Genomic DNA, 13,054 nt, shown 5'->3' with positions numbered 1-13,054 from the left:
TGATCTTAGTCTGAAAATCAGATCTGTCTCGAGAGATAATTTTAAATTGGTCGATCGAGACATTGTCAGTGCACGTTTCACAAGAGGCGATGTACTCTTTAATTGCACTTTTAGTTGTTAGGTTTGGGTTTAAGTGCTCCCCGGCCCTTGTCAACAAATGTCTGGTTGACATACCAATGTATGTCTGGTTTGCGTCACGCAAACAACTAAATTTATACACAACATTTGAAGAAAGAGCAAAGGGGGTAGGCGACTTCAATTGAAAATATTGGTGCACTTTAAATGTTTTATACACAGGATGAATGTCACATGAAAATTTCTTTTTTATAAGTTTAGCTAGGTTTTTCGCAAAAATTGTTGAATCTTTTCCTAGGTAGGGTATATTAATGAAATAACCAAAATCTACTTCTTCAGGCGTGTCTTTTGGTTCATCAGCCATGAAGGTGTTTAAGACTTTATTGAAAAAGTGAAAAGGATATCCATTTAAATAAAACATGTTTTTTAATTTCTTGATTTCTTTCTGAAACAACTGATCATCAGAACACACCAAACGAGCACGAGATAACAGACACAAGATTAAACCAGATTTCCATTTCCTAGGGCATAGAGCGTTATAATTTAAAAGCAAGCCAGTGTTGGTAGGTTTTCGCCAAATCCAGGTGTCAAAAGAATTGCCTTTAATTTCAATTTCAACATCTAAAAAAGCGATGGTATCATTGGATTTTTAAAGTGTAAATTTGATATTTTTATGTTGCGAATTTAAAAGGTTCAAAAATTTTGAGCACGATTCATCATCACCAAAAATGGCGAAAATATCATCAACATAACGTAAATACAGTTTGGGATAAAAATCACGATAAAATTCAAATATTTTGGTTTCGATGTGTGCCAAGAAAAAGTTTGCCAGTGTTGGGCCCAATGGGGAACCCATGGTGACGCCATCTATCTGTTGAAACAAACTATTGTTGTACAGGAACATGCCTTCTGTGGCTAAATGTAATAATTTTATGAAGTATTTTTTCGCAATGGGCGGTCGATTTGGTTGGTTTTCACTAAAAAATGGTCAGCAATTATAGTAATAGTTTCTTTCAGAGGCACGTTAGTGAACAGAGACACAACATCAAAACTCACCATGCGACTATTGGGTGGACACTTAAAATCTTTTAACTTTTCCATAAATTGATTAGTTGAATTAAGCATGTAGTTCTTGGGTATGTACGGTTTTATAATTTTGTCTAAAAATTTTTTTTTAGACAAAATTATAAATTATAAAAGTATTATTTGTTCAGTTTGTGCTTTCAGTCCAGAATGTCGTTACAGTTACAGTGCATAGTCAAATTTATCTTACGATTTTTCATTTTATGTATTGCAGATTTAATTCCTGATGAGGACACACGTACGTGTCGAAAACGTTTGAGTTTATTTTATTTAATTATGTTATATTTTGTGTGAAATAAAGTGTGCTAAACCCGCTAAAGTTACTATGTTTTATTTCTCTATGGTTCAACAAAGCAAACTCTCTACCAAAGCTTTGTTATCTCTTATGCATCTGTAGGCTTCTTTGCATTACATTTCATCACCTTTCTATTTGTAATCAAGTAACACTCATTGTTACTGTAGAATTGAAATCTGCATGTAGGCTTCTTTGCCTTTCCAGTATGTGCGCATGTATCCTTCAGATCCTTTGATTGGCCCACGCGAGTCACATTCCAAATGTACGCTGCAGGCTTTGACCCGTGGCACTGCTACCACTGCACTGTCACCTTCAGTGGTTCCACAACACATCAGTTTTCATTTGGTTCTTTACACAACGGCCAGTTTTTCTTTTGGTTCTTCGCAGAGCGGTCGCACTCAAGCAGTCTTAGTTTGGTGTGGTCGCACAATGTCAGTCATTCAGTTGCCGTTCTTGGATTAATTTTACTTTCGGATTCTGTTGGAAGACGGTTTTGTGTTTTTCATGTCTATTTGAAGTTTTGGTTATTATTGAAACGCACGTGAATGGAGACTTTGTACTCGGGACACCCTTTGTCACCACAGTACCCATCAGGGGTGTCGCTGTCCTGTTCACGGCCGTTATATGAGTGTGTAGTTCACTTCCATACAACGCCCGCTACCCATCTTTATCGTCTTAATATTTATGTTGATGTTGACTTTAACCTCACACTGAAATTTCGTCTTATAAAACTTCAGTATCTATTACTGTACTTTGCATTACCAAATCCATGTTTTCTTTTCATTCCATGAAGTTTTTCTTTGTTAGTGCAGACAATTTGACTTTTATACGTCTACTTGAAAGAAAGATACCAGTCAATCATTTTTGGTGTATAAAGTCTTAAAAGAGCTGTTTGTGCATATTGCTTAACTTTGCAACTCCCATCACAGTTATTCTATTTGCTAAAACATGTCACAGAATTGACACTTTTTAAAAGTTTATACCTACTGGTACTGGTATAGTGAAGTATACCGTATTTTACAAAACATTGATCCAACGTATACTATGCTGTAAAGTGTAAGCTAATAATTTAAAACGTATCAATGTTCAAAGTAATGTAATGTGTTAGCAATAAATGATTGTTTTTTCTTAGCCACTCCTGAGCCTTACACCTGCACTGGAAACTTTGCTGATGATTTTGTGGAACTATGGCAGAGATCAGGTTTGAATAAAAACCATGTTCCTATTGTTCGTCCGCGAGCCAAACGCCCAACAACACCCATGGTAGAAGATGCAAAACCATCACCAGGTAATTGATTAACTGTCCAAAGAAAGTTTTGATAGCCTACTCTGGATGGTTATTATCCAGGACTGTATGAGGCCAATAGTCGGCTGTATATCCGGTTCGACATCGTTCCAAAGCATGTGGCATGGCATTGTGGCTGTGTCTTTGGCAAGGCACCTAAAGTCGTGCCGTCGATTGAAGAATGGCCTTTGACTATAGCCCCTGATTTTGAAATGCCAACGTTCAGGAATGCCTACGACCCTTTTTAGGCTCTTGGCCTGCTGAACTGAAGTCAATCATTTTCTTTTGTCACACGAATTCAATTGGTAGAAAGTTTGGTCAGGTCAGCTTCATTCAGATTTTCTAGATGGTGCACCCGGCTGCATATAGCCGACTGGTGAGATCTCTGGTTCGACTTTCGATAGTGTGCCGATTTGACTCCGTTCAAGAGCATGTGACTGTGTTTTTGGCAAGACGCTAAAACGACTGAAAAGCGTTCCGTCGATTGCTGAATGGTGCCCTTTCGATTATAGCCTTTGATTTTTCATGATTATGAACAGGACACTGATCTGTTGAACTGCATCCATTCAGTGGCTCATAGGCAGGTAACCTACTCAAAGATCGTAGAGTCAGTGATTTGTTTGTAGCTTGCACTCAGCACTTATAGGTTGTTTGAGGAGCCAAGCCTTTGTACAATGTACATACTGAATGACCGTCTCCTGCTCGTAATCAACTGTTGAATTATGTAGGCTGCTGATCCCGGCTTAATCTTTGTGGGTATAATGTGACATCACATAGTCTACTGTTGCTGAGTGTTCCAAGTGTGTTCAATGCAGTGGAATCAAGACTACTGAATGTGTAGAGCAGTTGCAGCGAAGCTAGAATAAAAAGAATGCCAGCTGCCGAGATGCCATGCTCCCTTTCGGTGAAGGTCAGCGGGTTGAATATCTGATGCTCGCATAACCTGTTTGTTTATTTGTCGTATCCAGGCTTACACCTGGTGGTTGAAGATTTAGATTAAGTGGACGGAAAGGCAGGAAAGCCAATCTTCGTGACCACCTTCAGGCATGTCTTTAAGTGTCCTGCCAAAGACACAGCAGCATGCTTTTGAGTGGTGTCGAACCGGCGCCCTTTCGATCGGCGTTCCAGGGTTCTCACCACTCGGCTATGCAGCCGATGCATAGCCTGTTGAGATGGACACATGTTAATGTAGCATGTAGTCACAACACGTCGCAATTTGAGCGGTCAACAAGGAAGAGAGGTGCATGCCTATTTCAGCGTCAGCTGCTTGTGTATTGGGAAACCCAAGTCACAATCAGGTTGCATTGTTTTTCTGTTATTTTGCGTCTTTTTAGATAGGCACTTTTCAATTTTTTGAACCAGCTTAGGTTAGATTCATTCTGACAATAATCAATTTATTGAATTGTGCTCCGGTTGATTGACAGATGACGAGGAAGGCGTTGGGGATCCAGTGGAACCACCACCAACAACTTACACAACCGTTGACAACATAGAGACCCTTCGACCAAGCGTGCAGGTGAAAATTGCACTGAAATTTCAAACAACCCGTGCTGCCAGTTTCTGGTGAATTTGTTGGCAACTAAACTGACAGCCCTTGTAAGGTTGTGCTTGGATGGAAGCGTGCGCGGCTAGTGGTTGTCTAACAGAATGACTAACTCAGTGAAATAGACGTCGCGTCACAACGTCATCTTTCCCAACGCTCAAAGCGGAGTTTTGGCTCCATTTGAGTATTAACTTCACCGTGACGTAATTGGAGCAAGTACAGGGGCACTAGCAGTCGAAGTAATTCTTTACAAATTTCCGCTTACTTTGCAACAACAGTTTTGTAAATATTTGATAAGTTCACGCCCTGCTTGTCCGAACCGGTGGGGTGCCGTCATTTCTTTCATTGACTGCGCCAAGCATGGTAGTTAAGAAACCTCGGTTTAGAAGACTGGGTAGTACAAATGCAATAAAATGTGAAACAGTTAAGCAGTGCTAACAATTCAAACTTATCAATTTTAAATTCTGGCGAAGTTCTTTTTGCGCTGAAATCTGCCCATTAAGGAGTGCGTTTGTTGTTCAGCTGCATCTTCACTACTCAGTCGCCGGAATCCGTCAACTGATTGTCATGTTTGAGATTGGAGCTTCTGCAGTTTGACGCAGGATTCTATGTTCCCAGGTGGAATTTGACCTCGAGGAAACGAAACAACTCCAAATAAATCACGCCAAGGAAATCTTTATAAGGAGCTGGAAAGTCGAAGAAAAAACCGTTGGAGTTCTCAAACTTTGCCTTCTCGATCGCCTACAGTCCATCAAGTTGGTTCATATTTCCTCAAACATGAAGTTCTTGCTTCCACTTCTTTGAACTCTATGACTTGGTTGTCTCGTGTGTTACTTTGACGTTCTTGTGGCCATTTTTCTATTGATTTTCTTTACAACACCCGTTTTAAGTGTTTTAGCTTTCAGTGATTCGTTGTGTGATTTTAGTTTTTGGAACGCTGGTCTCACAGAAACTTCAATAAAGACTTTGGCGGCATTTCTACCCAGTCTTCCCGCGATCAAAACGTTAGTTCTGGATGGGAATCCAATCCCAGGGGTTGAACCCTTCCATCTGCTGATGACACCTGACACACCGTGAGTGACATCCTAGTGACCTTTAACGTACTGAGTCATGTTGTTTTGGAAATGTCGAGTCACGTTATTTTATTCAGTTTCTAACAAAGTGTTTGTTTCCCTTAAAACCAAACGGTTCCTTGCCCACGACCCAAAAGACGTTGGTTTATGTGGCATGAGATTCGCCAGAAACCTAACAGCGTATCACGTTCTAACGTATTGTTTCTTATTGTTCTAATATCGCGCTTGCTTAGCTGTGACAATGGTGTCATCACCTGCGATTTTGCGTTTTCTTGATTGCAAATGTGATAACATTGAGCAAAATCTCTTTTGTGCCGATCAGCTGCTAAGGTTCAGGTGATCTTTCAAGACATGTTTGTTACGACTCACAAAACATAACGATTCTGAATTCATAACGATTCAATTGAAATGCTAGTTGCTGGTGGGATGACGCAGCGGATAAGGCGCTCGTTTTCCAATCAAGCAATCCTGGTTCGACTCCCGGCTTAAGCTGGTAGTTGAAAATCACCGCTCACCTCTACCCAGGGTGTAATAAATTGGGTGGGCGTAAGGAGGCGGCAAAGAAAAAGGAACTGGCCACCCTACTTGTAGAGATGTACCGATATATCGGTATCGGCATCGGTATCGGTGATATCGGCCATTTTTTGAGTATCGGTATCGGCATCGGTATCGGCAAAATTTGGCCGATACTGTGGCCGATACTAAACATGTAAAAAAAGGCGTTTGCTGCGGATTTTCTGCGGAAACAAAAATATAGATTTTTTAAAGTAGTAACTAACGTCACATTGAAGTAGAAAAATAACAACCTGTTCAAATTTTTGATACCTCACAGTCCCATGACATCATGCGCGCACCTTTTGGCATTGTTTGCTTACAGTGATTCTTTCACTCAAACTAAACGTTTCGGCAGTTTTGCGTTGTTCGATTCTTAAGTTGTGAAGGAGACTCAATTTCTCCAATATTTATCATTTGTGTTTTTTTTTACTCTCAGCAGAGGATAAAACCAGGCCAAGACTACCCAGGTGGCGGGAATGTGTAGTTTTGCATCGTTTTTGCGTTGCTGGACGTTTGAGGGACCTGTGTGGCTTGGTTGTTTTTTGGTGGGCTGGTTCTGTCAGTTTGTGATTTGGTTTCCGCCTTTCGTTGTGGTGGACTCACCAGGCTTGAACAATGTTGTGGCGGAGTGGGTGGGCTCGGGGTGGGGCGGTGGGACTGCAAATCCTCACTGAACTAATCAATAACTAGTCTTGTTGCGCCTGGGATGGCGGCCTCATTATGGGGGGGGAGTTTCCTTCCCTGCTGTCGGCACGGGGCTGGGCGCTCACTGGTGCGGCGGGCTGTTGCGATTTGCTGGCCATAACGTGTAGCTTCCACGCTAGCCATTTAGACCATCCAATCAACTATATGTTTCTCGGCAGCCGTTTTGTAGCAAGAATTGACATCGACAAGAATTGAAATGGCTAGTGTGGAAGCTCCACCGTTGTGGTTGGGGGGTCGCGGCAGCTCGCTGTGCTGGTGAGTGCTCAGCCTTGTGCCGAGGGGGACGCTCCTTTCTTCGCAATGAGGTTGTCATCTTGGGCGCAACAAGACCATTTTGATTGGTTTGGTGAGGATTCGTGGTCCCATTGCTTTCTTTTTGGGCCTACTTATTCTGCCGTGACATTGTTTGGGCTTGGTGAGTTTGTTGCGGCTAAGGTGGAAGTTGAATCGCCGACTGGTGGAGCCGGCTTGCTGGGGGCAGCCGAGTTGCACGGGTTTTTTGAGCATTTGGCGGGGTGGGAGCGATGCAGAATTGTGCATTTTTGCTACCTGGGTAGTCTTGGCCTGGCAAAAGCTTTTCAACCAAACAACAAGCGCCCTTAGGTTGCACATTACTTGTCGAATAGTTTTTTGTACGACTACACAAATCACTTGGTTTACATTTTACATCTTATTATCAATTATGATAGCCTATTTGGAGAGTTTGCGCAAACACTTTATTAATTTTTCAGAAACCCCAATTATGATGTAATGTTTCTTCCCTTATACCCCAATCATCAATTACGGTGGCTTTTCATTACTAAAACCTACTATTATGACACAACAATGCAGTTGAGATTGGATTCTTGAATCTTTAATAAATTATGCCAATTTAAAGCTTTTTTTAATAGTTTTATGCAAATAAGGTAAAACTTAGCATTTGATATAATTCCTTGCAAATACCAAAATTGCTTCTTTTTGTAACACCAAAGTATCGGCCAAAATATCGGTATCAGTATCGGTATCGGCCTAAAAAAGTGATATCGGTATCGGGATCGGTATCGGCCAAAATATTGGTATCGGTACATCTCTACCTACTTGTGTTAGTGTCGAAGTTTAGTATAAAGTATAAAGAGAACCTTATCTTTTCATCCCCCGATGCTTGGATCAAGTATGGGACTCACCTTTTTTCAACTACAAATTCTGTTGCTCTTTCAACAAGTAATAATCCAATCTGTTCAAGTTTTTAATCACCAAATCTAATATTCTACTGGCGCAAAGAATCTGAATCAGCATTTTTGATTTGGTTTTGAATCTTTATCCTCGGACTGACGAAGCCTTGATAGGTTATTCCTGGTGGTTTCGCATACTTGTAGAACGTAGAGGCTTTAGACGCAAGGCCGGTTACCAAGATTGACAGAGTGAAGTTTTCGATTGTTGAAGTGTTGCTGCGGGGAATTATTCCAAGGAAGAGCAGTCCTTGTAATGCGTTGCTCAAGCGCACACCCCGAGAGTTGAACCAGCGCCGCGTGATCTTAGGCCGGGCGCGTAACCACTGAGCTAACGGTGCAGAACTTTGATTTTACTATTTATTTTATTATTTATGGTAGTAAAATGATCAATTTGTATTAAGCTCATGGTGTATATTTCGCTTGCCAGTTTGCAGCATCTATCGCTGCGGAACAATCAAATCACTGACAAAGGAGTCGAAATGATCAGTCGTTGTCTCGGGAATGTGTCTGCGCAGTCGAAGAGCATCTCATCGCTTAACCTGAGCTTTAACTGGATCGGTGATGCGGGGGCACAAGAGATTGCAAAAGTAATTTCATCTCATCTATCAACATAGACATTGCGCAGGGGACGCACTTAGATCGTTACCACCATTTGACTGCAAAGCTAACTGAAAAAGATGAAAATTGAAACAGCGTGCGATTACTACTGCCGTGTTTTGTTGAGTTTTAAAAATTAAATACTTCATCAAGACTTAAATCGAACGTTTTCTAATATTTCGTTAAATGCAGTAGTGGCACTTTTAATTTTGTCCCTCCACTTACCTATAGGGATGTCACACAATTCGAGACTGTTTCTAAATTAATAACTATGCACTTCCCAACCTGGCCGCAGGGACTGCGTATGAACCGCCTCCTTCTATCGCTCTCTCTCGCTTCCAACCATATATCCGATGAGGGATGCAAAGCCTTGGCTCACGTTCTCCAGCGCTTCCCGCTGACACACGAGGAGGTTGTTCAGAGGAGGAAGCTCATCTCCCAGCAGGGATACTATGGAAGAGGCACTTCGGTAGGTAACTGAGTCCAGTGCAGCTCTGGAGTACAGTATGTTCAACTCACTTTCTAAACTTGAATACGCCCATCCCAGACAACAAGGCTATTTATAAAGGCCAATTAAATTTATTATAAACTGCCAATTTACAACTTTCATTCGGTTTCTTTCAGTTCCTATCAAATATTCAGTTTTTGACAGCGGCTATGGTTACCGCGGAGGATGCGTGGTAACCATAACGCATACTGTCGCAAGCATCGCGAAACCATGCTCTTAAGTGAGGATGTCACGGTAACAATAGCCACTTTGGAATTTTGTGGCTAAAGTTTTGCCAGTAATGACTTTGCCAGGTAACCCAGTTTGCTGGTTTGCTGAATTGCCTTTACGAGGGATTCCTGGAAAGATTTGGTGCAATTGAGACTTAATTGTTTTCATTCAGAGACACAATATTGCTGTGTTGCAGGCGCCAGGGTCAAGGCGTGGAGAGTCGAAAGATCGACCGAACAGCAACCGCAGCGGTTCTCAGGTGACGACCGCTCGTGGCAACCGCGGTTCGTCAAAGAAAAAACCAGAAGCTAAAAAATCAGATCTTCCAGAAAAGACTCCAAAGAAAGAAGATCGATCCAAGAAAAGTAGGCCTGCCGCCATGGTGTGATGTTTAAATAATGACAATTTTTTAGCATTATATTTCTTCCAATTGCATGCATAACGTTCAATTTTTGACCAGTGTTGCCATTTCAACAATAAGTTTTGTATCTTATGGAAAATTCTTCCCACCGGAGGACTCGAAAGCATTCAGTGATTTGTCTGTTCATGCGCGAAATAGTAATAAAAATTGTGTTTTTTTTTCTGCAGTTTCAACAACCACTGAGCCACCAAAGGGCGCCAAAGGCAAGAAGTCCGGAGGAGGAGGCAAGGAAGGGGGCAAGCGGGCAGCCGCTCTGAGCACACCGATGGACACAGAGGTGGTTGACCTTCCTGAATTCGTCCACCCACTGACAGACCCCCACACCGAACACGCCGATGGAAAGGTGTTTGTTCCTGGTTGCATGACCCTGGTCAATCTTAACCTATCCAGTGAGTGATAACTAAGCCATCAGCAGGCCATGGAATGGAGATTTTCATGCTGGTACCAAGTATGTTGCTGGTGCCATACCGTGCAAAGTCATCCATGATATGACATGGCCTGCTGGCCGTTTCTGCGTTGGCGCACTGCAGTATTATGTTGTAACTTTGTTGCAGTTTGTGGTAAAGCAGATTCATCAGAGCATGTCCGTTGCAACCATTGTCGTTTTTTACTTATCTAAATTGCTAAAAAAAATTTACTAGTCTTTTTTTTCTCTCTCTTTTCTTCTGAATTTTTAAAAATTCCATTAAGGTGTTGCGACCGTGCCATATTTTAAACTGATTGTTCTGCTTTGGTATCATTCACGTTATAACGTCTGCGTTTTGTCGCTTCTACCTTTTATGGACCCCTGCTATGTTTGGCATATATTGCTTTTTTCGTTGTGATGGTCAGAAATAAAAACAAACTGAACTGAAATCTGGCAACCACACACGGTTGGAACGTTGTTCTTGTAAAGTTGTGCATGCTTGGTTGCCTAATTAGACCTAATGATTAATAAACCGGCCGATTTATTAACCGATACCTCTCTATGGCTGCAGGTTATGTAGTTTGTTGTTTTTGAAGAAGTTACTTGGTTTGATGCAGGGAACAAAATTGGGTTCGGAGGAGTTGAGTCTATATGGGGAGCTGTCCAGTACCAGGCCAATCGACATCGGCTCTTCCTTGCCACATCGTCTGCTCCAGGATTGCTGAAAATTAATCTTCATGTAAGTTGGACACTGCATGGCCTGGTCTGCACCGGTGAATGGACCCTCAGTAGGTTTCAAATGATTGTGACGTCATCGCCCATTCATCGGTTAATTTGATGATTTCATCTTTCACTTGCCTCGATCAGGTGATTGACTTTAGCATTTTTGACAAACATGGACAATCGATCGTTGTGGAAAATCACGGTAGCCGACGCCTTATTCAGATATGGGCGATGATGATGATTGAAATCATCGGTTTAGTTGTATCAAGATCAATCAAGTTTCAGTGTAACTTCACGTACCGATTCGGCGCATTGCCCAAAAGTAGTAGCCTACGTATATCAAACGTAAAATATGCGGAAGCTACACTGTGACAACACAAGGCAACGAAGAAAAACATGCGGTTATTTAAGTCAAGATGGCCCCATAAATTTAAATAAAACTTAAGCGATAGATGAGAAAATAAAGTTGCCCCGCTACGAACTCCACACACTCGACAGAAATCACCGCGAAAGCAGAACACACAAACGCCGCCACTCCTACTACCCGCAAAAACAACCGATTAGTTATCTCAGTTGCATTCACACACTTTTATACCACTCTACGTAATGAAAGTACGCTACAAGCAGCTAATCAACTGTAAAGCTTTGGATAAATGTAATGTATTGATCAGCCAAGTTTTAAATACATTTCTTCTTGCAGGCTACATCTATCCATTTAGGTTAACAATGAGAAATGTTGTTATTTGGCAACTCTCGAGGTCCACCACACTAGATGAGCAATCACCTTTAGTTCTGTTGCTGGTTGGCAGTTGCAGCGGTTACAATCAGTTTCCCATAGGGCTACCATACGTCCTCTTAAGAGGATTTGTCCTCTTTTTTCAAGAAAAATGAACTGTCCTCCGAGGACACTAAAAAATGCTCAAATGTCCTCTTTTTTGACAGTTTGGTTTTCATGCTTATATTATCAACAGGATTATATTGCTTGATGACGTTTCAACGACGGCTTGTAGGCTATTTGTTTTCTAAACATTTTGTATCGGCTACCAATGTAACATGCTGATTTATAAATTCTACAAGAAATTGGTGCATTTTATGGAACTGTTGTTGAACGTTCACTGTAAGATATTAAACGACATTTTAAAGGCCTTGTTCACACTTTCACAAAAAATTATTCTTTTACCTATGTAGCCTACGTTTTATATTGATACAACGTTTGTAGACGTTGTTGATTACCAATTCAGTTTGGTTCCTTGAAACAAATCGAATGTCTATAAGTGCAATTATACAACACCTAACCTCCAGCAAAAGAAATCGTGGCATGGATAGGCCTACCGCTTTGCAAGGAAAGGGACCGATTTTTAGTTCACGCCGTTTTTAGTATCTTGACGGTTATGTGCGCTGTGCAGCCTACTGTTTAATCATATTTCTTGCAAGTAATTTAACAATTTCGTTAAGACTGACCATTCCTTGAAAAAAGTTAAGGCTTGATCTGGAGGTCGTGCCTGATTTGTCACATTTTACAGATTTTTGCGATCATTGCTGTCTGACTGAAACTGTCTAAAAATTAGGTATTTTTTCACTTTTTGTTGACTCTTAATAATATAAAATCATTTGTTGTCTTAAGGAAGCACTAACAATGAGAAAAAATAAGTTAAACGTTCAGTCAATCTGTTTTCTTGTTTGTTTTTTTTTTTCGGTATTTTTTGCTGGGTAGCCTATAGACCTATACTGTAATGATCTAAAACAGCGGTCCTTAACCTTTTGCCTTGTCCGCACCACCTTGAAATTATCAACCAGTTCTCGCAGCTCCCCCTCCTAGGATTGGCTGAAAAGTAGCTAATAGTCGCTTACAGTTTGAAATTTTTGTTGAAACCTGGTAAAAACAACTTTGCCTCTTACGTCGCATTATGACTAACCTTGATATTTCAGCATCCCCGCACCGCCTAGGCACAGGTCTCGCACCCCTTAGTGGTGCTTGCACCCCTAGATAAGAACCCCTGATTAAGTAAACGATTCTTCAAGCGTAAAACTCTACTTGCTGGCGAAACGTGTCCTCTTTTTAGGCTATGAAAATATGGTAGGCCTAGTTTCCCATGCAGCTGCATGTGACGCTTGTAACCGAATGACTTACTTTTTTTTAGAAAAATACTTTTCCTGATGACCACCCGACTTACTTGAAGATCCACGAGGCTATGGCAACTCGCGATCCAGCTTATAAACCCGACATAAGGACGCCAGATGACGACATGCAGTCGGTTATGAGCTAATTCTATTTCACTGTGATAAGCAAGAGCATACTTTTATAACATGTAGGCTACAGTTTATACACTGCTTTTATCTTTTTAAATAAAGCTACAAACCTTC

At 41.2% G+C, this 13,054-nt stretch overlaps 1 protein-coding gene across 1 annotated transcript in view; it reads left to right on the top strand.

Moving 5' to 3' along the window:
* LOC145778484 (leucine-rich repeat-containing protein 71-like) overlaps positions 1-13,054 on the top strand; it is a 33,643-nt gene extending 20,589 nt beyond the window's left edge. Inside the window, exons 2-11 of the mRNA XM_082589970.1 lie at positions 2,586-2,741; positions 4,163-4,254; positions 4,900-5,036; positions 5,208-5,354; positions 8,253-8,412; positions 8,718-8,891; positions 9,337-9,505; positions 9,729-9,950; positions 10,585-10,706; positions 12,832-13,054. Of these exons, the coding sequence (XP_082446096.1) occupies positions 2,586-2,741; positions 4,163-4,254; positions 4,900-5,036; positions 5,208-5,354; positions 8,253-8,412; positions 8,718-8,891; positions 9,337-9,505; positions 9,729-9,950; positions 10,585-10,706; positions 12,832-12,957 (1,505 nt within the window). The 3' untranslated portion in view covers positions 12,958-13,054. The remainder of the gene's footprint in view (positions 1-2,585; positions 2,742-4,162; positions 4,255-4,899; positions 5,037-5,207; positions 5,355-8,252; positions 8,413-8,717; positions 8,892-9,336; positions 9,506-9,728; positions 9,951-10,584; positions 10,707-12,831) is intronic.

The sequence above is a fragment of the Aplidium turbinatum genome, chromosome 10, assembly GCF_918807975.1.
Source record: "Aplidium turbinatum chromosome 10, kaAplTurb1.1, whole genome shotgun sequence".
NCBI lineage: Eukaryota > Metazoa > Chordata > Ascidiacea > Aplousobranchia > Polyclinidae > Aplidium > Aplidium turbinatum.
The sequence above is the reverse complement of the archived record's forward strand: the minus strand, read 5'-3'. Positions and strand labels throughout refer to the sequence as shown.